Here is a 24556-nt window from a genome sequence, read left to right as displayed (position 1 = left end):
TAGCCCTTTTAAAGAGTGTGAAATAGAATATCATTGTGGTTTTAGTTTGCATTTTCCTGATGTCTAATGATTTTTAGCAAATTTTTTATGTGGGCTTTTCTGGCCATCTGTAGATCTTCTTTTCTGAAATGTTAGTCAAATCTGTGACATGGGGAGCTGGGACCAATAGTTTGTGCCTATAGTCCCAGATAGGAGGCTGAAACAGGGAGATCTCTTGAGCTTAGGCATTTGAAGCCAGACTGGGCAACATAACATTTTCTCCCAAAAGAAAAGAGGAGGGCCAGGGATTTAGCTCAGTGGCACCACTCCTGTCTTGCAAGCACAAGGTCCTAAATTCAATCCTCGGTATCAGGAAAAACAAAAGAGAGAGAGAGAGAGAGAAATTGGCATTGGAAGATTAATGATGCAATCATGGAAGGGGTTTCTTCAGCAGAGTATGGTAATTTACTTTTTCTATAGAAGATTGAGTGGGATTCTAGTGAGGTGCTGTAAGGGGCTTCCCTCTGCCTCTCCATTGGCCATGAGCACCCAAGTGCCCAGCCCTGCCTGCCTTCTGGGGCTCCCACTTCAACCTAAGCCATACATGCTGACGCCCCATTTCCCTCACCTAGACTGCAGTGAGCCCTCACCTCCTACTTCCTGGCCTAGAAATCAGCTCAATTATTTCCCTGAGCTGGCAGATAAGTAAACAAACAAATGAATAAATCAACAAGAACCCAAAGCATCAAGACCTGGGGGCAACGCATCATGATAATAACCGGGCATATGTGGGAAGCATGGAGGTTTATGACATGTTTTTGTAGATAATTTATGCTTATCTTCAAAACAAAGTCGTGGGGCATCATTATCAGTGCCACTTACAGAGGGGGAAATGAGGGCTCAGGGAGGTTGCAAGAGTTGTGCATGCTCCTCCTCTGCAGCCCGGGCTGGGACTCACAGGTGACACCACACCCAGGCTCTGCCATAGCACAGGTGGGTGGGGATGAAGACGGGGAGTGGGCCAGGGAGCTGGAGACCCCAAACACTTCACCCCCAGGGTGTCATCCCCGCCTAACCACAGGCAGCCCTCTTGCTGGTGGATCTGAGGAGCCCTTCATGGACCCCACCAAAATCTTCTTCCTTGAGCACAAGTGCTTCGGTTTCCCTTATCCTTCATCCTCTCCTAGTTAGGGTGGTGCTTCTTCTTTGGGGAAGTGGTGATTTTGAATTTTTGAGTCAGGGTCTCACTATGTAGTCCGGGCTGGCTTTTGACTCAGCAATCCTTCTGCCTCAGCCTCCCCAGCCACTGGGATTAGAGGTGTGCAGCACCTGTGGCTACTCTTGACACTGCAAAGTTAAGAAGTTCTTTGGGCAGTGCTCCTACCTGCCCCACTGAGGCAGCCTGACTGGGAAACCTGTAACTATAGCTAAGGACATTTCAATGATGGAGCAAACAGGCACCCTCTCCCCTCACACTGCCCTTGTCAATATGAGAACAACTGGCAACTAGGTATTTAATTTAAATTCTGGGCCTGCCCTTGGTGAAGGACTTCTCCTGTTTGCTAATCACAATGGGGAGGAGAAAATGCACTTGAAAGCCACCCTAGGACCCATGACTGCTGGACATGGCAATCCATTCCTGCAATCCTAGCTACTTGGGAAGCTGAGACAGAAGGATGGCAAATTCAAGGCCAACCTGGGCAACTTAGCAAGACTTTGTCTCAAAATTTCAAAGCGTAAGAGGCAGGAGGATAACTGTGAGTTCAAGGCTGGCCTGGGGTACGTAGTGAGTTCAAGACCAGATTCTTGTGAGACAGAGCTGACGTTTAACCATCCAGTGGGCCAGTGGAGTGTAGGAGTTGAGAGTCAGGCATTGTAACAAACCTAGGTGGTACCTTGTACTGGTGATCTACGGAGCCCACTCCACAAGTTCAGTGCATCTTAGTCACATTATCATTTTCAATGGAGAAAATAGAAAGCAACAAAAAGCACTATGGGTTTACTTTACTCATTGTTCATTTGCATTTGGCAATAAGTTGCCTGGCAAGTCATTGGCTCAGAGCGCTGTGTGAAAAGCATCAATTATGGAGTTACACACACCTGGGTTCAACCCTGGCTCTACCTCAGGCTAACTTCCTGTCCTTGGCAGTTTGTGGGACTTCTCTGAGTCTCACTTTCCTCAAATCTAAAACAACAACACTTAATTCATGGAGCTATCGGAGAACTGAGTAATAACAATGTCCAGGGGAAACTGGCATTTGAAGGGCATCACATTTTCATTTGTTGTCTCAGAGTAAACAGAATAACTGGCATATTTGAAAAGAATTATTTAAGTTGCAAAGGGTCTGGACTTTAAAGTCCTTGTATGTAGAAGGGCTCAGAGCTCCACTTCTGAAATCTTGGAAGGAAATAAAATTTGCTTCGTTTTCAACAGCACTTTAAATGCTTTATTAATAGCTATCTTTTCCAGAAGCATCTGGGGAGAGCACCAGTCTCCACCCCACACTCTTTTAATGTTTAATTCTTTCCCTATTTCTTCTTCCTCCTTTCTGGAACTTTCTCACTGCACTTAAGCCTAGAACATCCCTACCCTTCCTCCCTGAATGCTAAGTTTGGAATGACTTCAAGGCAGCCTTTGCTGCCAGCAAGAAAGCACAAGTTTCAAACATGAGTGCCCAGAGACACAGCAAAGGTCTGCTCCAGTGGGCGTGGTCTTCTAAGAGCTGCAGCCATGTTGCAGGAGCTGGAAAGTCATTTGTTTTGGTGCCTTTGACTTCCTGTCTCCTGGTGGATACAGGAGGGATTATGTACAGATTTAGAAACTTCTCAAACTTGTGGAAGGATGTTGGCCATCTTCTTGCCCTCTGGGAGATGTGCTTTAACTATTTCAAGAATGTCCTCCCCGAATCCGGTGTGGTGGCCCAAACTGGTAATCTCATCACTTAGGAAGCTGAGGTAAGGGGATCACCTAGAGTTCAAAGCCAGCCTGGGATACAAAGTGAGGTTCAGGCCAGCCTGAACTATGTAGCGAGACCCTGTCTCAAAAAGCAAAACAAACAAACAAAAGTCCTTTAAATTTCCTGTTTCTTGGGCTGCACAAGATGTTTCATCTCTTCCTTTGGCCGCGAGCAAGAAGAAAGATATTTATCCCTGAAGAAATGTTCATCCCTAGCCGAATCCTCTTTTCCCATCTGCTTAGAAAGTGACTACCCTAGTGGCTACTCCTGGCTTTGAACTGCTCTCCCAGAGGAGGGACCTGTTCTGTATCAGAGGTGAAATTGGAGAATGGAGCCAAGCTGACCGGTTGAGGACATGTGACTTGTAGTTTGGTGATCATGTGACACAGGAGTGTGGGGGGGTCCACATTTCAGGCAAACCCCCAACCCAGAAACAAAAGCTGCCAGTATTTCCTGTTTATTCATCTTTTAAAGAGTAATCTTAGTGCTACCAATAGAGAGTCCCTGGGGACTTTTTTCTAGGTTCTTGGGGTCACAAAGAGAGCACTGACACAACACACAAGAGGGAATAAAAACACACATTTATTGAAGGCAGAAGAGAAGAATGCTCTGCAGAGTGAGAGTAGACTGCAGAAAAAGTGTACAGCAACCCCTAGGATAGGGGAAAGTAGTCTTTTGTATCCAAAATTCCTCATTTATCTTTCTTTTATGTAAACAAGGCATTGGGGCAGTTAAGCTATAAAATGCTCACTTGGCAACACGCCATATATAACTGTCCTATCAAAAAACTCATCTGGCTTCTAGTTACATGTAAATGAAGGATCAGAAATAGTGTCTTTTGATTGGCTGTGTCCATATGCAAATGAAGGATTGAAAAGAGCATCTTCTAATTGGTCCTGTGAAAAACACCAGATTTAAGTGAAAGGACTAAAAGTAGCAAATTTCTGATTGGTCCAAAGCAGCATGTTTCTGATTGGCTCTGTGTGCGGTGGCAATGGTTCACTGTATTGGGAGTGTCCTTCACCCTGTTGCCCTGTCTTATTAGCACAACTTTAGGTATCCAGAAACAATCCACCAAATAGATGCCTCCAGTGCATCCTGGGGGTTCATTACACAAATTAATTACTTGTGGTTAATAAACACGTTGAAGTCCTTTCATTAAAGGGGCCGCCTAAATCCAAAGTACTATTATAATCAGGCCTAATGAGGTCAGTGGTTTTAAAGAGAGGGCTTTAAACCATATATAAAGCTCCTTTACCAACCTTTGGTACAGGAGGAGGGTAAGAGGAGGCAGGTGAGTCTGCATGCTGGCGTGTGACCGCTTCCTCCACAGGTTGCTGGGTTGGAGAAGAGGCACGGCGACCTGGTGACTAGTGGTTTCTCCAACTGTTATACCTGTGTCATAGGATGAAGGCCATCACCCTGTACCACTCTGTAAATCTTTTTCTTTTTTTCTTTACATCCTACAGTTTGCTGCTACAGAAGACTTTCTCAGAGGGAGAGGGGACATTTTCTCTGGGAAGTTGCAAACAGGTAAGTGCTGGCTTTCTCGTATCTTATAAACCTTGTAAGCTGTCTTTAGAATGAAACCAAAAATAGGGTACAAGAAACCTCTTTTAAGTGTATGGGAGTAATGTACATAAGATGTGGATGGGTGGAGTCAGGACGAACTGGGTTGGGAGTTTACACTTTGAGCTAGAAAATGGGTATTGAATTTTGGAAATGATTCTGCACTTTTTAAAAAATAATCAAAATAACATTCATAAAGCAAGTTTTGAAATTAATGAATTTCTATTTAAAATCAGAACAGGTCCTGGAGGATAAGATTTACCACCATGCTGCCCTCCATGGTGTTTGTGGGACTTACTGCCCTCATCGGTGAGTCATCCATAGCATTTATCACTGTTCACTGGGTGTCAAAATACATTTTTTTTTTAAAAAAAAGCAATGATCCCATGCAGTGGAAGAGTGGGTTCTTCTGAACTGCGTGGCCAAGAATCAACTGCTTATTTCTATAAATAAGAGTGTATTCTTCTTGTCAAGCAGATGGAGACATGAATGGAAATTTAAAATAATAGCAATTGATCTTCTCACTTCCTGTCTGACAGTGCAACTATGCAGTTTTGAACCTTTGTCCTGTAATGAAGGTTGGTAGAAGAGCTTCAGATATGGTCCGGTGCTCTTGGGAGGAAATACTATGAAAAGAAGAATCATTAATGCCAAGCAGTAGATAAGAGTCAAATGTATACATAGAGAAAAAAAATCCACTAGATTTGGGGGATCCTGCTCAGAGGTCCACCCAGAATGGCTTTCTGGAGAGGATATGAAGTCAGAGTCCTCGGTGATTACTGTGTAAGGGAAGAGCCTGCTGTCTGGGAGCAATGATCAGTAAAAGACACAGAAAAACACAAAAAGTGTTTGGGACACAGTGAGCAGGTCAGTGTGACCAGAACAGGAAGAGGGTACTTCTAAGGGGAATGCTGGACAGGCGTAGTGGCACACACCTGTAATTCCAGCACCTGGGAAGCTGAGGCAGAAATATTGCCATGAGTTTGAGGCCAGTCTGGGCTACATAGCAAGACTCTGTTTCAAGACACACATAAATTAAAACAATAAATAAATAAATAAATGATGGTGGCTGGAGGCTGGAAACATAAGTTGGTGAAATGATAAGAGATCTGAAAAAGCAAAGGTTAAACCTTTATTCTAAGAAGAACAAAAGAGTCATTGTAAGCAATAGTCAAGCTGCCTTATTTATGCAGTGATGAATGAGAAGAAAATGTTTCTAAAATGTTCAATTCTAAATTCGGAAAAGAGAGGCTACCTAAAAGCAATAATTTCCAGTTTCTATGATCAAAAGCAAGGCAACACAATCTTACATTTTACTGATTTCTAATTGCCAGGTAGTAGCAGAGTTATACTGCCAGCAGATTAATTATGAGTTTCTGAACTAGCTGTGTACTACTGAAAGATGACTCTAATTGTAAAAGGGCTTATTGTGTTGAGTACACTATAAATGCCAGGAAGTCATAGTTACACTGTATTGTTTTATTTGTTTGCTTTTGTTTTTGCACTGCTGGGACCAAATCCAGGGTCGTGTCATGCAGAGCAAATGAGCTGCTCCCAGCCTTGTACTGAGCTATGTGGGGACTAAGGATGATTTAGGGACCAGGGTTCCCATACAGTACTTGTGCAATTGTTCCCCCAGATATTTTGGATACATGAGTGGTTGAATTCCTAGAAACAGAACCAGCAGACAAGCAGGGCTGAATGTGTTTCCTACCCGCATTGTGAGCACATGGGGAGGCCGCCTATGCGATGGTTTCTGCTCCATGAATCTCATGGAAGCCCACACTTCTTAGACAGCTTAGGGGCTTTGTGGGTTTCTGCTACTTTTATCGTTTAGGCAGACTTTCTCAGTTTCCTCAGTGTGCACGGTAGTTTCCACTGTCTAACTTTCTAGTCCATTCACAATCCCTTTTGTTGTTTGTGGATGGAAGAGAAAAGGTTGGGCTTATATTTTTATTTGTATTGATGTTTTGCTTTTTAAAAGCTTACATACTTTTAAATTTTTAGTTTTTAATCTTTTTTTTGCTTTTTTTTAGTTTTTAATCTTTAGAGTTACTTTCTTTATAAAATAAACATTATAGGGGAAAATTCCATTTGGTTTTTTTCCATAAGTTTTAGATTTTTAAATAATCTTTATTAGTAAGTGTAGTACATGACAATTACATTCATCATGGGGAGTTGGTACATGTACATAACACATCTTAATTCTTTTTACTTCCATTTGTTATATGTCTAATAAAATATACAGTCAAGTGCTCTAACACTGAGCTGCAGTCCTAGCCCTGATTTTTTAAAACTCAGGACCTTGTGCTTGTGAGACAGACACGGCACCGCTGAGCTAAATCCCCAGCCCACTTTGTAACATATTTTACATCAAATATTTTAACAAAGTTGGTTATAAGTTTATGAACCAGGCATGGTGGTGCACGCCCATGAACCCAGCACTTGGGAGGCTGAAGCAGGAGGATCCATCACTGCTAGTTCAAGGCCAGCCTGGGCTCAGAATCAGTTCGAGGCCAGTGTCTCAAAGACCATGTCTCAAAAAAAAAAAAAAAGACTTCAGCAAATATATTTGAGACCTATATGAGTTGATTGCCATAACATTTTGAGTGGTGCTTCAGAATTAAGAGCTGTATTTAAAGCACAGCACGGCAAAAAGTGTTTGGAGAAGGTGAAAAGGATGCACTCTTTTTACTGAAGAGCCAAGAGTGGTGAAATAGGGCAGAAGGATGAAGTCTAGGGCCCTGATCTTTGGTTTAGTAGTGTTTTTTGGTTTTGTTTCTAGTTTTTTAATAGCAGCTCAAGCAATATTTTCTCACAGGCTTCATGCAAATTATCCTTCTGCCTCCCAGGCATGAGCTGGGGCTCCTACCCTTTCCCTCACGCACTGCGGCCTCATCTGCACCCCCGCCTGTACCATGGCTGCTATGGGGACATCATGACCATGGAGACCTCCGGGGTGCGCTGTGACATCTCCAATCTGCTCAGCTGCGGTGAGTGGGAAACAGCAAATGTTCAGCCTCTGCCTTTCATCAGGTTTTTCCTTAGGAAGTAACTTAATTATGAAAGATATCATCATTATAACAACAATTATATCAATATTTAAAATTAAAGAGAATATAATTCAGCAGGGTAGGGTAGTGCTAGTCTGTAATCCCAGCGCCATGGGAGGCTGAGGCAGGAGGATCACAAATTTGAACCCAACCTGTTCAAATTTGAGCTCAGCAACTTAGCAAGACCCTGTCTCAAAAAATAAAAATAAAAAAGGGGCTGGGGATGTAGCTTAGTGGTTTGTTACCAGGCTTTGAGATGCTGGGATCTTCTTCTAGAGGTGATTTCTAGGTTCTTTCTGTTCCAAATAAAGAATGGAACAAAACAGCATAAACATTGGCAAAGGTTCACATTTATTAAAGGCATGCACAAGCAGGCTCTGCAGAGTGAGTTTGGGCCAAGCAAAAGTAGGAAAAAGGTGGGGGGACACACCCTACAGCTAGGGTGGGCTATCATGAAGAGACAGGATAGCAGAGGCTTAATGGCCACATTACCCCATGAAAGTGTCACGTGCCGTTCAGTCAAAAACATGCCCGCATCCCATGTAGGGCTTTAGAACTGTTCTGTGCGTGTGTCCTGGGATTACTAGGTCACACCTACTTTCTCAGTTTTAGCTCACCCTAACTACTGCCTCAGGTTCAATCACCAGTACAAAAAAAAAAAAAAAGTGAGAGAGAGAGAGAGAAGAAACAAGCAAATCATTTCTTTTCATTTTCCCACATCCTTTTGATTTGAGGGTTTTTTAGGGGTTTTTTGTTTTGTTTTGTTTTGTTTCTTTTTTGGTACTCGGGATTGAACTTGGGACCTTGTGCTTTCCAGGCAGATGTGGCACTGCTGAGCTAAATCCCTGGCCCTTGATTTGGTTTTATGAGACAGGGTCTCACTGGGCAGTTCAGGCTGCCCCTGAACTCGCTGTGTAGCCCAGGCTGGTCTCAAACTCATGGTGATCCTCCTGCCTCAGCCTCCTGAGTGCTGGGATTACAGGCGTGCACCACCACACCCAGCTACATGCATATTTTAAGCAATCCCCTGCCCTTTGTACTCCTGCTCCTTGGTGACCCTGCTCCAAAAGGCTTCTTCCTGATGCGAGACCCTCTAGGAGCCACTGCCCCTCTCTGAACAGATCTGAGCACTGAAGCTGAGCAGGAAGGACAGTTGTCCCCACCCCACAGAGCTAGGTGCTGGCTGATCAGGGTTACAACTCAGATGTGTGGTTCCTGGCCTAGAGTTGTCCCAAAGCACAAAGAGCAAGGAGACTCAGAGTGGAAACAGCACCAGCCAGGAGCCGTGGACCAGTCTGGTTTTACAGTCAGGGCTGAGAAGGGAGTATCAACATGTTTGTCCAGGCTGTGGGCAGCAGTCAGGGGCTGTGGCTAATTTAGTAAGCTTTGAAAAAAGGGCCCTGAGAGCTGGGTCTCGTGGCACGTGCCTGTAATCCCAGGGATTGGAAGGCTGAGGCAGTAGGACCACCGTGAGCTTGAGGCCACCCTGGGCTACATAGTGAATTCAGGGCCATCCTGAACTACACAGTGAGACCCTGTTTCAAAACACCAGAATTCCAAAAAAGAAAGAAAGAGAAGAAAGGAAAAAGGGCCCCCTTCCAGAATGAGGGAAGCAGTCTTTTTTCTGTTGCCTAGGGATCCGAGGTTCTGAAATGTTTGCCGACATGGATCTGAACGCCATAAGGATCTACCAGACTCTGATCAAAGAAGTGGGGCAGAGGTACTGCGTGGACCCTGCGCTCATCGCTGCTGTCATCTCCAGAGAGAGCCACGGGGGTGCTGTGCTGCAGCGTGGCTGGGACCACAGGGGGCTGAGGTTTGGCCTGATGCAGGTATTTAGGCTTCATCCTTCCTCGCGAAAGCTCAGCCCCAACTGGAAACTCAACTGTAGATCTCCCAGGCCCCTGGGTACAGCTTCTTCACGTCACTTGTCCTGGGATTTCTGTGACCCTTCTGATACTTCATGACAGGGTTATCAGTTACTGGATCTCTCCTGAGGTGTTTCAGATGGCCAGGCAGGGTGGCTACACCTGTCATCTCGGCACTCTGGGAGGTTGAGACAGGAAGATCACAAGTTTGAGCCCAGCATGGTCATTTAGGGACTTAGCAAGACCCTGTCTCAAAATAAAAAACAGGCTCAGGGTGTAGCTCCTGCAATGGCCCTGGATTGAGTTCTCTGTACAAAAACAAAACAGTGTTTTGTAGGAACCATAGTTTCAATTCTGCAATAAGTAATACACAACATACTTCAGCCGAGAGAATTTTATAAAAGGCACTATTACAGGTATTTCTTGAGGTTCCTGAAGTAGCACATTTCACCCATGTGTATTGAAACACATGATCAGGCCCTACTTGGACTTTTTCCTTTGGATAAACTGAAAAAAAGGATCCAAATTACCTGGATATTTGCTTTCAGAATCTGTTACATTGTGTATAGAAGCACAGACTTCAGGCTTCTGAGTTAGGAACCAATTTTTATTTGAATAATTTGTAAAAAAAAAAAAATTAACTACAGATGCTTAGACATAGGTTGGTAATGGGTTTGAAACAGCTTTTGCTCTTCCTGCTCCTCCTCATCCTATTCCTCTTCTTGAATTTTAGCATGCTTAGCTAAAACTACACCCGTCTACTTCTCCCAAGCCTTCCTTTGTTTCTCCCTCTTCACTGTCTCAGACAGGATGGGAAAATTGACTTTGGGGAGATAAAGGAAAGGTGCCGAGGGCAATATCCAGGAATCTGAGCCTGGGAAGAGAAATTCCGAATAGCAGAGAGATGGTGGTTCTGATGCTGATGTTATTTGCTTTTTCCAGCTTGATAAAAGTGTTCATCCGACTGGTGCCTGGGACAGCAAAGAACACCTTTCGCAGGGTGTGGGGATTCTAGCAGAAAACATTAAGGTGATCCAGAGAAAATTTCCCATGTGGAACATGGATCAGCACCTCAAAGGTAGGCGTGTATTTAGTGCTTCATTAAATGAGCAGCAAAGAGATGAAATGGTGGATGTGCTCCTAGCCTCCCAGGGAACCTCCCTGCTCAGCACCTTTGCCAGCCTCTTTCCCTTTCTACAGCCTGTTGGGCTCCTATTGCATCTCTGTCAGTTATTAAAGCCTTCGACTGTTGCCCTGAGAATAAATGCAGTAATTTAAGAGAATGGTCACCTTCTTCTCAGGCTTTCCCAAGTGCAAGAAGATGTTAACCATTTCCCAGAGTGTTTGAGTAAGATTTCACCCCGTGAAATCCTCAGGGCTTCAGGTATCCAGAAAAGCGCAGATGAGAATCTCAGCTTGGCAGAATGCAGGCTCTTCCAGTTTAGCATTTTCCAGAGGGGAGGAACTCATCATTAGTTTCCTTGTCTGCTCTTTGTTCTGCGCTTTCTATGTCTTTGGTGACACCATGAATGTAACCAGTTGTGCCAGATTGCTTTCTTAGGCTCACTGGCCGCTCCTCTCTACCCTGGGCCCTCCGGCTCCTTCACTAGCCTCCTGTGGACCCACAGTGTTCAGGTCCCTCTCCTCCTTCTGGCTTCCCAGTCTGAACTCAGAACAAGCAAGGCCCATGAAGGCAGGAATCTAGACTAGGACCTTTTTCTTTTGACATGAGAGCAGGATACCATTGTGTTAAATACATAAATAACTATTTGCAGATAAAATTCTAGGGTAAAACAGCACCTGCATGTGCACACATCCCTACAAGGAAATAAATACGTGTTGGTACCTTGCCCCCGGGGCAGCATGTAGTAGCTATCTGAAAACATTTTATCTTTTCTTGAGTACATATTTGTGGTACGTAATGATTATGTTTATCACAGGGGTTGGTACATGTACATGATGCATCTTAGTTCTTCTTTTTTTCACTCCCCCTCCTCTTCATCCTTGATTCCTCCAACTCTTGGTCTCCTTCCCATTTACCAAAGCTCATTTTTGTCTTTTCCCCTATTCAATTCTTTTTTCTTTCCATTCCCTTTCCCCACTTCCTTCTCCTCTCCCTCCATTTCTTGTTCTTCCGTCCATTTGAAAAACATCTCCCTACTTCCTGTTTACCTATCTTCACTTGTGAGTGGGGCTCCTCCTCTGTTTTACTTTTTAAGAGAATACTTATTGAATACGTGAATGAATACATGATGGAACTCTTGAATAAAGGAGATAATGTTACCATCTCAGACATCAGATTTGCTGAACATCTGGTTCTGCCAGCTCTCAATTACATAAAAAGCAAATATGACTCTTGAAGCAGGAAAAACCAGAGTTAAAAAGAGAAAGAAAGAAAACAAACTGGAAGCTTGCTAGTGACCCTGGGGGAGCATATCCTTTCAGGAAGGGAGGCAGGGGGAGGACTCGTAGCTCATCTCTACCAACAGTTCGTGTTGAAGTCTAAACCTCTGTGCTTCATTTCAGGTGGTCTCTCTGCCTTTAAGTCAGGAACAGAAGCCATCGCTGCCCCGGAAGATATTGACTCTGACTATGTGAATGATGTTATTGCCCGGGCTCGCTTCTATAAAATCCATGGCTTCTAGGCAAAGCCACATCGGAGGTCATTCAGATGGTTTCTTGGTGACAGTTTGATACCAATGAGTTGTACTCAACACTGGTAAAGATAAGATGAAAATTATGAAAGAAAATTCATTTCCCAATTTTCTTAATGAAAACAAGCATTGGAAAAAGAAAAAGAAAAAGAAAAAGAGGGGCTGGGACTGTGGCTTACTGGGATGCTTGCCTAGCATGTGCAAGCTCCAGATTTGATCCCTAGCACCACAGAAAAAAAGAAGGAAGGAAGGAAGCTAGGAAGATATTCAGTTCACAGTATGGTTCCTGTGAGTGTACACAGGCTAACATGCAATTGCTTTATAGTCTATGTGGATATGATGGTGGTGACACCTACATATTCCAGCACAGCCTCTTTTCTTCATGATTTCAGTGCCTATGTACACCATGGTTTAAATGCCCACCTATGCCCACCCTACCAGAATTACTACTGAGAAGTTAAGTGAGCTCGACCTGAGTACTTTCCAAGTATCTGCCCAAAGCAGGAGGGCTTTGCTTATGAGAATTTCCTGGCTCATCAGCCAGTCCATCTGTAGACAAGGGAAGAGTCACAGATGGAATTCCAGCCCCATAACTGAGCACTAAAAGAGTGACCTTCAAGTGGTAGACACCATGCCCTTCGGGCCCACACCAACCTCCAAGGTGTCTTGTTTGCAGAAGAGCCACACACTGACTTCTTTTTTCCTGTTTTCAGTATTCACTGTCAAAAAACTCTTTCTCGAGGTCTGCTGCCCACAAGATATGGCCGAAGATAACCATATGACACTTAGATTAATTATGGTTCTTTGCTCACAAGTGAAAAGTGGACACTTGAAATTTTAAGCAATAAAATCACTAGAAGGCTCACAGAACCAACCAAGGACATGAAGAGAAACCAGGCAACTCTAGCCAGGTGTGATAGAGTATGCCTGTAATCCCAGCACTCAGGAGGATGAGGCAGGAGGATTGCCACACATTCAAGGCCAGTCTGGACTATGTGGTGAGTTCAAGACCAGCCTAAACTATATAGTGAGAAAAAGAAACAAGAAAGAAAGAAATCAAGCAAGCGAAACCAGGCAACTCAGGTTTGGGGAACAGCAGGCAGTTAGCCACACCTGGTAGCATGAATTATCACCTTCAGTGCACAGGCGAATTCCAAAGCCTGCCTCTCACAGTGCCAGAGAAAGAATCTAGTTGATTTAACTTAGGTCAAATACACACCTGCCCCTTGGTTGCTCTGCTCTTTGGTTTTGCCCAGGCTATCTATAATGGAGAGAAAGAGATAATTCTCTAGGAGAATTCTCTAGGAGTGCTGTTTATAACTCTTACTTGCATAGTCAGGAGAACACACAATATGTTGTAGTATGAAGGTCACAAAGCCCCCGCCAATGTGGTGGGCTTTTGGGTTCCTTCAATGGGTGTTTCTTCTTGTCACTTCTTTTTCTGAGAAGGGCTCAAAATCATAGCCACCTACCTGGGAGCTACCTTGGGGAAAGCCAAGTAAACCCTTCTTTATGCAGCCACCTCCCACCCTTGCCTGATTTGATCCCAGGAGAAGCAGGAATCTCTGTTGCCTTGGAAAGAACCAACAGCGAGTTGGTGTGGCCGCATAATCATCTTTTGCAGCCAGCTGAATTAGCTGTTAAACATTTTTGATTCTCGTTCCTGCGTGTGGGCAATGTAGGACCTTCTTTAGAAGTTCGCTTTGCTCCACGACCATTTCCCCACAAGCATCTGCGCCACCTCATCACCAGCCCCTTTGATGTCACCATTACATTAAAATACATCCAGACAAGATAATTTTCAAGTAATTTGCAAAAAAAGAACTACTACACTGACTTAATCCTTGAACCTACTCTCCTGTTATTCTCTTTATGCCAGGAGATATCGGATGGGCGACTCCATTCCCAAGGTGTCTTAGTTTGCTTTCCCCAGATGCAGACCCTGACACAGGAAACTGAGGGCAGGTAATCTTAGAAGTACAGGGAATCTGGTATGAAGTGGCTGGTGATACAGGGAAGGGAAGGAAGCTAACAGAACATGCAGATAGTGGGCACCAGAGTTCAACCTTGCAGGAAAGATAAAAGGATTGGTGAAAAGCACATATGAGAACAGCTCTACATGAGGTACAGGAGCCAACAGACCTGTAGGTGCATGTGCGTGGGGCGGGGGGGGTGTGGGCTCTGTGATTCCTTGCTACTGTGATCTGCCAAGCATGCAGGCAGCACAGTTCTGCATTTCCAAGAACAAGAGGCCACAGGCACAGAGATGCAGATCAGCTGAGGGTTCTGAAGGTCCAGGGATACAGGAGGATACAGAGAGCATTTGCTTCACAAGGATTGGGTACACTTGGAGGCTGGGAACATCCCTCTGATGTTGCTTGCTTTCATGACTTTATCATGTGGTATGATCATCTGAAAGTAACACACAAGCCTCATGTGCCTTGATTCCATGCCAAGAGTCTTCATGCTCTATTAGAATGGCCCATTAGATATATTAGAACAGTCACAGTCTTATTTTATATTCCTGACTCTGGTTCAGCAGCTGATTCCCAGAAACTTGCTGAGCACAATATTAAAGATATTAGACTCAATGTGGCACCATTAAATATTCTGAAATCTTTAGTCATCCTCAATTTTCTTTATAATTTTTGGCTATAACCCCCTCAGGCATAATGAATTATTCCATAACTATACCTGACTGTGGAAAATATCACTTCTTTTAGTTGTGCAAAAATAGATTCTTATTGGACGATGAAAAGATTATCGTTTATTAAAAAGGCTATCTTTCCTCCAGTTTATATTTTTGGCCCCTTTATCAAAGATAAAATAGCTGGGCGTGTGGAGCATGCCTGTAATCCCAGCACTCCTGAGGTGGAGGCAGGAGGATCGCTGTGAGTTCGAGACCAGCCTGGTCTACACAGTGAGTTCCAGGTCAGTCTCAACTACATAGTGAGACCCTGTCTCAAAAAACCAAAAAAAAAAGATAAAATAGTTAATGTGCCTAATGTTGTTTTTGCACCTTCTATTCTGTACAATTGACCCTCATGTCTGTTTATGTGCCAGTATCATGCTGAGGTTTTTTAAAATCCCAGTAGCTGTAGTAGGTGTTGGGAAAACTGGTGGAAGATTGAATCTAGACTATATCTCTCACCATGTACTAAACTAAAATCAAAATGGATCAAAGAACTAAATGTTAAAACAAGCACCCTACTGAAAGACAAAATAGGTAAAACTTCCCCCACCCCTCTTCTCCTCTCCTCTCTCCCCCCTCTCTTTGAGACTAGGTCTTGCTATGTAGTTCAGGTTGGTACTGAACTCACTGTGTAGTCCAGGCTGGCCTCAAACTCATGGTGATCCTCCTGCTTCAGCTTCCCAAGTGCTAGGATTACAGGCAATGCACCACTGTGCCTGGAAAAATAGGTAAAACTCTTGATGTCATAGGCATAGGTAAGGTCTTTCTGAACAGAACCTTGGTTGTATAGGAAATAATTCTGAAAATCAACCAATGGGGTCACATCAAATTAAAAAGCTTTTGTGCAGCAACAGAAACAACAGAGTAAAAAGACAATTTACAGAATGGGAAAAATTTTGCCAGCTGTTCCTCAGAGGACTAATATCTAGAATAGATAAGGAATTTTTTAAAATTATACCCCTAAAACTAAAAGACCCAATAAAAAATGGGCAAGTTAAATAAACAGACACTTCACAGAAGAAGTGCAAATTGCCTACAAATATATGAAGCAATGCTCAACATCACTGGCCACTAGAGAAATGCAAATCAAAACATCACTGATATTCCATCTTACCCTAGAAAGAAAAGCCATCATCAAGAAATCTAATAATAGCAAAGCTTGGGAGACTGCGGGAAAAGGAACTCTTCTATACTGCCGGTGAGAAAGTAAATTAGTCAACCACTATGGAAACCAGCATGAAGATTCCTCAAAGACTGAAACTAGAAATTCTGTTTGACCCAAATCTGGGTCAAATACCATCTAGGTGTCTTCCTGAGTTAAAGACTTCATAGTACAGTGACCTATGCTTACTCATGTTTATAGCAGCACAGCTCATAATAGCTGAACTTTGGAAGCAGCCTATAAGTGCATCAATGGATGAATGGATAAAGAAAATGTATTTACACCCAATGGAGCACTACTCTGCTATAAAGACAAACTTGAATCATTTGTAGGAAAATAGATGCACCTTGAGACCATATTGCTAAGTGAAATAAATGAGATCCAGAAGTTTAAATATTACATACTTTCTCTTATATGAGAAGCTCAAATTATAAATAAAGAGCAAAAAAAAAAGATAACAAGAAGCAGGGAGAGGGATCTTTCTCAAATGGGAAGGAGATGAAGAGACAGAAGGAGAGGGAGAGGGAGGAGAGAAGGAGGGGATGAAAAAGGGAATTAAGCTGTGCTAGGTGGAGGCACCAACTCTACCCAAGGAGTATAGACATCATGTACTGTAAACATGTACTAATAAATAAATTTAAAAAAAAATATATATATATATAAAACCAGAGAAGGCACCTCTCTCAATAAGAGAAAGGAAGCTGTGTACAGCAAGTAATGTATAATATTAACCTATGTTAATAAAAACTTTTCTTATAAATAATATTAAAGTACTAGTGACATTGATGAAGCAAAGACAAAAAAAAAAGATCATCTTATAGTTTTCAAATGCAAAGGAAATCTAAAAGGTATTTCCCTGGCTGGACCCATTCATGATTTATATTCTCATCTTTCCTTCCTCTTGGCTATCAATGCCGCACATGCCTAGAGACCTGTGAAATAATAGAGCTGTACATTCAGTCTCTGAATCACTGTGCCTAGGAAATTCATGATATAAGTCTCAGCTTCTACACCTGTGACTTCCAATAATGCTTTTAGCACTGAAGGTCAAAGTCCAGTGAAGCACTGCTTACTTCCGTTTCACAATACTAGGTAGAGGAAATACCTCGCAGGCAAATGTCCATCTTCTTAATTCAATTAGGAAAAAGAGACACAACCACTTAGCATTAAGTGCTCCATTATACCGATTCTCCTACTGTCGCAAGCCTGTGACACAGAGCACTGTCCAGCAGTGCCTCAAACCTGAAAGAGCAGCGGGGTGGAGATGGGACAGAGAGAAAGGAAGGACGCCAAGACAAGAGTCTGATCAAGGCGACGTTTATTGCTGGCAAGCATCAGCCTTTTAAAGCAAAAAAACCACAAACTATTATGGGATGGGGTCACCATAGTAAATGAAAGTTCACACAGGAAAAGAGCAAACAAGCTCAACAAAAACAACCACCGTGGATAGTAGTAACCCAGACAACCACACATCTGAAGGTCAGAAACAAGAAACTGCAACTTCCAGGAATTCCACAAAGGAAATGCACCACCTGCTAAACTGGAGAAACCCAACAAACATGGAGTTACCAAAGTCAACAATACTCACAACTAATACTCATGATTCCCAGATCCTACAAACTTTTTTTTTTTTGAGTCAGGGTCTCTCTATGTTGTTTAGACTGGTCTTGAACTCACCATGTAGCCTTGAACTGGCCTTGAACTCAGGTGATCCTCCTGCCTCAGCCTCCTAAGTGCTGGGATTACAGAAATGCGCCACCATGCCTGGCTGCTCCTAAAGACTATTACCTTAATTCCTGTTCCTAACTGTAGCCTCCATTTGGATTCTCATAACAGCCTTTGGCTTTACAATACAAGGTAGGGGGAATGTTTCTCAGCCAGACATAATATTCACTCTCCTAAGGCATTTGGGTAAGGAGACACAATTTTACCTAAAGCAGTGGTGGCAAACCTGTGGCAGGCATGCTGCAGTGGGCACGCCGAGCCCTCTCTGTTGATACATGAGCCAAGTCACCCCACCCAGGATTTGACAAACTACCAGCATGCATACAACATAGATCTCATTAATTGTGCAAAAGCATGCCAAATGCAAACTTTTATCTTTTGATTAAAAAGCTGTTTGTAGCATTGAAAGTTCTGTTCTTTTTAACACAAAAGATGTTAATGTATGAGTTGTTTTTTTTTTTTTTCCTAAACTAAAACCTCAGTATTCAGGTTTAATTGCAGTGTTGGCATGCTTCAGTAAATAAGTGTATTTTGGGTTGCAGTCTGGGCACTCAGTCTCTAAAAGGTTTGCCATCACTGATGTAAAGCCTTTTAATCCAGGCATGGTGGCACATGCCTACAATCCCAGCACTTAGGAGGCTGAGCAGTGGATTACAGTGAGCTGAGGCCAGCCTGAACTACATAGTGAGACACTGTCTCAACTCCCTTCCCAAATTAATAGTAAAGCTTTTCATAATTCTAACAACCCGTACATTTCTATACTCTTTCAATCTAATTATAGCCCACAACAGGTCTTCAACCATGGTTTTTAGTACCCCACTGCATGGGGCTCCCATATCAAGGAGTCCTGGAACTTCATTTTGTACCCGGGCCATTTTGCCACTCATATTCATAAGGCTTTGGATTCCCATTGAGGGGCTGAGCCAAGGAACTCCAGGCCTTTCATTAGTCTAGACCTCAATGAATCTCCCTAACTACTGCCCCGGGGACTCTGGCCTTTTTACATTTCTCTGGCCTTTTTACATTTCACTGCCTTTTTACATTTCTCTGAACTGGGGAGAAGAGAGCTGCTATTAGTTGATCTCCAGTGGCCCCAAAGGCCCATGTGGTAAAGACTTGGTCCCAGGTTGTTGCTACTGGGAGGTGGAGGAAACTAGAAAAGATGGGAACAGCGAAGGGGGGGGTCTTCCAGTCACTGGGGGAGTGGTCTTGAAGGTGATATTTGGGCCCGAGCCGGTTATTTGGTTTGGTTTGGTTTTTATGAGATAGAGTCTTGCTATGTAATTCAGGCTGGCCTTGAAGTAATGAAGTAGCAGTGACCCTTTAGTAAAAGGCAGTTTAGTCAGTTAGCTGACAAGTAGGGAGCCAATGAAATAGCTGGATACAAAGAAAATAGCACATGCATCTAGTTAAGAGCTAATTCAAGCCATACAGCTAGTTAAGCTTAGCGATGTAAAGCAAACACAGGAAAAAAGGACAAAGAGATAAGAATCCTTAGGTCATTCCTGTGTCTGGGATTGAATGAATGTTTGAGACCTTGCCTAATGGAAAAGACATCTTTGGAATGGTATTTCCTAGGTCATGGGCAAGAATCCACATAGATGACTAGATGGGGGCTGTTTAAGAATGGCACCTTTGAAATATTAATGGTCTCAGCATCTGTTTATCTACCCAAAGGCCTTCATTTTTAACTTTTTAAAATGTTTACTGAATCTGGCAGTCTGAACCCTTTTCCCCAACTGAACTCTGAACTTCATGCTATGAGAAAATATCCCACAGGACTGGGTCCTCCTTAACTCTCTATCTTCCTTCAAAACTATGTAAATCTCCATTATAGCTATCCCAGTAAAATACAGAAAAATTCATTGTACACAGTTTCTATTAAATGTTAAAGAAAACATGAAAAACGGAGAAATAGGAAGTAGGGAGTTCTCAAATTATATATTCTATGGTTTCAAAAATATTTCAATATATATGCTAATTTGTTTCATTTATACTGCTAGTTTCTCTTAGTCCATTGAAAAGAAAGTTTTGGGGCCAGGGATTGAACTCAGTAGCACAGCACCTGCCTCACAAGTGCAAGGTCCTGAATTCAATCTCTGGTACCAAAAAAAATTTTTTAAAAAGAAAGTTTTGTGCTATTATCTGTTTCTTTTTTGTAAGAATCTTTTTTTGTCTATAACTTGTACTAACATTTTGACCATTCTTTTAAGATTATGGTACACAGTGTACTAACTACTGCTATTCTTCAATTAATTTGTTATGAAATTTTGCTTTATTTTTTCATAGAGGTAAGAAGTGTTTTAAAAATATTTTCTTTGTTAATATATATTTGCATTACATTGAAATAAAAAAATAAACCTAGGGGTCCTCCAAAAAAAAAAGAACCCTCTCAGGAAAAAAAAATTTATTAGGCAGAACACTCTCGGTTATTTAACAACTCCTCCCTACCATGGGGTTGGACTTGGAGAAACCTAGAAATGCAGAGTAACCAGTTTCCTTTGAACTTGGTTTCCTTTGAAGTTGGTTTCCTTTGAACTTAGCCAGCTGAATAATTGATTTTCTTTAGACTTGACATTGCAAAGGCTAAATCCCAATTGGTTATTCTAAACCCACAGGGTCACCTATGATAGGTGATCACTGGATAACTAACCAAGTTCCTGATTCCTGCTTATCCATATAAGACCAAGACAAAAGAAGCACCCTGACAACCACTCAGGATCCCTCTAAACTAGGAGTTATTTTTCTTCTCATACTTCTAATAAACACTTCCTCTTTCACCTCATTTCTGTCCAAGATTACATTCTTCGATTTTGTGGGACAGGGGGCTTGGTTTGTATAATGGTAGCTACTTCCCTTGTGCCTCACCCTCCCAAGTGCAGAGATTAGCGGTGTGCACTGCCACACCTGGCTTCATGTGTTTTTATCTCTCCTTTCCCTCTGCCATAGATGAGTGGCTTTGTTCTACCACACATTCCTTGCCGTGATGTACTATGTCATAATGGGCCCAAAAGCAACAGGGCCAAGTGACTCAGGGACTGAAACTTCCAGAATTGTGAACCAAAGTAAAACTTATATCTGTATATGTTGGTTTATCTCAGGCAGTTATTATAGTAATGGGAATGTTAGTCATAACACAAAAGCTAACTTTTAGGGGAGTCTCTATTGTTGGGGGACCAGCAGAGGCTCTTTTGGCCCACACACCTTGTAGTAGTTCTGTATTTAAACCTTTGTTTTTTCAAAAGATCCAAAGGGAAGGGACCAAGAGATAGAGGGATGGGGAAGAAGGGGAGTAGAAGGGGATGACAAAAGATGTGTTAAGTACAGGTACCAACTTGCCATGCTGAATGTAATCATCATATCCTGCAAACATATACTCTTAAAAATTACTAAAAAGTACAACTACAAATCTTCTAAAAACCTTCATTTTAACCCCATCAATGTCTCTTTTATTCATCCCATTTCTTAATAAACATCAAAAATTTTTCATTCTTTTGTTTTCCTCTTTGTTTCTCTCCAGTCAACATTTGCTTTAGTTACCTTATTTATTAATAGTATTCAGATTTTCACTCTGCAGAGACCAGCCCTTTGATTCTTCCCTGTCTTTCCCCATTCTCTTCTTAGTTAATCATTTTAATCAGCATCTGGACCTCCAAAAGGAAGCTGAGATAGAAAATTCAGGGAAGTGTCCCACCCTGTCTTTGGTTTTGGCCACAGAGGGCATCTGTATTAAACGGTGCTTTTGACCACAGCATTTGCCATGAACTGATCGAGTGAATGTCCCATTTATGGTGAAGCTAGTTCCACACAGCTTGCATAGGAAGAAGCTGTCTTTTTCACCTGTTTATCTGCTCAGTTTTAGGGAAGAAAAGAGACAGTCCTCCTTCTTGGGGAAAACAGACCCCACCATGGCTTTAGTCCACCAGGCTGGCAATTCCCTCAGGAACAGTCTCCCATGGGTCTGGGTTTGTACCCAGCCATCCATGATGGTTCCATTCCATAATGGGTCCCATATCAACCCAAACACCATCTCTCACTCTGCAGACTTTAAAACAAAAGATTTTGCCCCTAAATTAGTCACTCTTACAGTCCACTTTTGAAAAGGTCCTTGAGAAAGCTGATAATATTGATCTCCAAAATGAAACAACTCCCTCCCGCTGTTCACCCTGTTGTGCCCAAGTCACGAAGTCCCCAAAGACCACCAAGGAGTCATGTCCGATGCAATTGCAAGAGGAGTTTATTGCAAGCTTGAGCCTGGACTCTCAGGTGTCACCGTCACAGCAGCTTCAGACTGAGAGCCCAGATCCAACTTTGAACCAAGTTTATATAGGATTTTTCTGTTACTATTTTTAGTTTTCCCTTGTCATCAAGGGGCATCGGGAGGACACATTGGAACATGACCTAATGCTTACATTTGCAAATTTATTATGGGGTACTGGGAGGGTACATGTTGGAAAATTACCTAAAACCTTCAAACAATTAATTCCTCTTTTTCAGTAGACAATTAATTCCTCTTTTCTGACTTTTGCTAACTAAGATATATGACTATCTATATTCACCATAATTAATTCCTATATCAGCTATAACTAATTCCTGTATTGATTAAATCACCCAAAAAGAAGCTTTTATATCAACTATACTTAATTCCTATATTCATTAAATTACATAAAAAGAAGCTCATCTTAAAAAGAGGAACAGAAGCAGGGTGGAGATGCCCTAAAAGAGGAACTGCAATTGTCAAAGCACAGAGAAACTGCCACATAGAATGCAATTTTTCAGAAAGGAACTTTTGCATTTACTCTATTCTAGGTAAGGGGCATAGAGCCCACCGTGACCTGGAAACTTGGTCCTCACAATCCCATTTCAATAGTATCTTGGTTTTGCCTTTGCCCACATGGGCTGCCTTCACAGCAACCATAGCTCTTAGAGGTACATTCTGTTGTCCTTGAATAATTATTGTTTTGGTGGAGCAGCTTTGAGATTAGTATGGGAAACCCTGACTTGATGAAATCAAAGCTTGTTCTAGCATCAAGTTCTACCCAGAACTCACTTTCAATTTCATCTTAGCTATCACAGTAACAATAACCAAGAGATTGAATATCTCATTGTTATCTTATTAGTTTGCACACTTCCTTCTGCATCTTGTGAGCCAACGCCTAGGAGTTAGATGGATCTCTAAATTCAGTTGGTAATTTTTCTTTATGAGCTCATCTCAGCACAGCTGCTGCTCATACCAGCGGTGACCAGGTGGCCACCCAAGAATCAAGGATTCCCAGTTTATGTCCCTTTCATGTTTCTAAGAACTAGGGTTGTTCTAGCAAATTCTACTTCATTGTCACCAAATGTAAATTAGGAGAAAACTAGGGGGTTTTCCTGCTATACTGGAACATATCTGAGAAATGGACTTAAGAGCAAATTTATTTAGAGGGCTATTGAGAAAACAAAGAAGATAATACATGAGAAAACATTAAACAATCATGGATGCTATAGGGGCAACAGCATCACCAGAATGAGAGGCTCACACTATCAGAGGGTCAGGAGGATACAGAATCCTCAGGAAAGAAAGGGACCGCTAATATGGAAAGCATTTCAAAGATAAAGCAAATGCCAGGTTGGGTGTACTTTGGCTTAGATGGTAGAAGATCTGTACGGATGCAAGATATCCATTTGACACAGTGTGTGAACCTAATCTGGCATGGTCAGGCTCAGATATTGTATATGGAGGATTGTATTTAGAGGAGGATTTGGAAAGATAAATCGAAATTCCAGGATGTTTTAATCAATCTCAGGTAAGAGGTTAGGGCTGGGGCAAATCAGACAACTAAATAGGCAAAATATGTCAAATGTCATACAATCCTAGAACATAGGACCCAAAATGACCCCATAGCTCCTGAGCAATGGACATGGAACCAATCAGGAAGTGCTATTTTCAGTCCCTCATTTGAATCTGTTTTATTTGCAGAGCCAATCACAAAAGTGCTTTTTTTTTTTTTTTTTTTTTTTTTTTGGTACTGGGAATCAAACTCAGAACCTTGTACTTGCAAGGCAAACAGTGGCACCACTGAGCTAAATCCCAGGCTCTAAAGAGTGCTATTTTCAAAACTTTTATGTACATCTCGGGGGACAACAATCTGGTCTTTTTGTAAGGCAGTTTAGATCTGTCAGTCACCTGGCCAAATGAGTTTTTGATAGGTCAACTGACCCAATAGTTTATTTGCAGGGAGGTCAACCCAGGAAGTTTGAATACAAAGCCTGTTCATCAGCCTGTTCTCACTGTATAGAGTGTACCTCTTTTCTTCCTTCAATAAATGCATACTTCCGCTGCCTTTTCTGAGTCTTGTACAATTCTTTGTTCAGCACACCAAGAACCTGGAAAGAATCCCTCTGGGACCCTCCATCTGGTAACGGTTCTGTAGTTCTAACCCAGTGCTGTTTAAGAATTTCTTAAGAAACCATGCTGTGGAAATTGAAGGCCTTGCCCTAATTGTGTCTCATCCCTCAAGGATCACTGTCCTTTATTGTGTGATGCCCAGTATCTTGGAGACTCTTGCTTCATGTATTTTTATCCAAGATTTTGTTATCTCAGGTGGGAGGATACATCATGTCCCTGTTAATCCATGTTGGTCTTTGCTTGTAGTAATAATGGAAGTTAAAAGGAAAGCACAAATTTACAGGAAAAACTTTAATTGGAAAGTTGGAACATAGGAAAGGACATCAGTTTAGGTAGGTGGAGGGGGTGTCTTCTGTTACAGGGGTTCAGACTGGCCCACTGTAGAGGTGGGAGGCCAACTTTGAAAGACTAGCTGGTGGGTTGGGATCCAGTTGGTTATTATCTCAGGACTGGTGTCATAGCTCTGGAATCTTTATGGCTGAGGGATGGTTTTGTTCCCAGGAAGG

At 42.4% G+C, this 24556-nt stretch overlaps 1 protein-coding gene across 1 annotated transcript; it reads left to right on the top strand.

The window, feature by feature from the left end:
• The first annotated feature begins 4416 nt into the window (after positions 1-4416).
• Lyg2 (lysozyme g2) lies at positions 4417-12089 on the top strand. The gene is made up of 6 exons (XM_010643202.1): positions 4417-4469; positions 4742-4814; positions 7358-7498; positions 9194-9390; positions 10369-10504; positions 11953-12089. Exons 2-6 carry the CDS (start codon positions 4772-4774, stop codon positions 12069-12071), a joined length of 636 nt encoding a protein of 211 aa, XP_010641504.1. The 5' UTR covers positions 4417-4469; positions 4742-4771; the 3' UTR covers positions 12072-12089.
• Positions 12090-24556: the final 12467 nt, after the last annotated feature.

This window comes from Fukomys damarensis, unplaced genomic scaffold (assembly GCF_012274545.1).
Source record: "Fukomys damarensis isolate Sample0158 unplaced genomic scaffold, DMR_v1.0_HiC HiC_scaffold_9, whole genome shotgun sequence".
Classification (NCBI taxonomy): Eukaryota; Metazoa; Chordata; class Mammalia; order Rodentia; family Bathyergidae; genus Fukomys; species Fukomys damarensis.
This window is presented reverse-complemented; position numbering and strand designations above follow the sequence as displayed.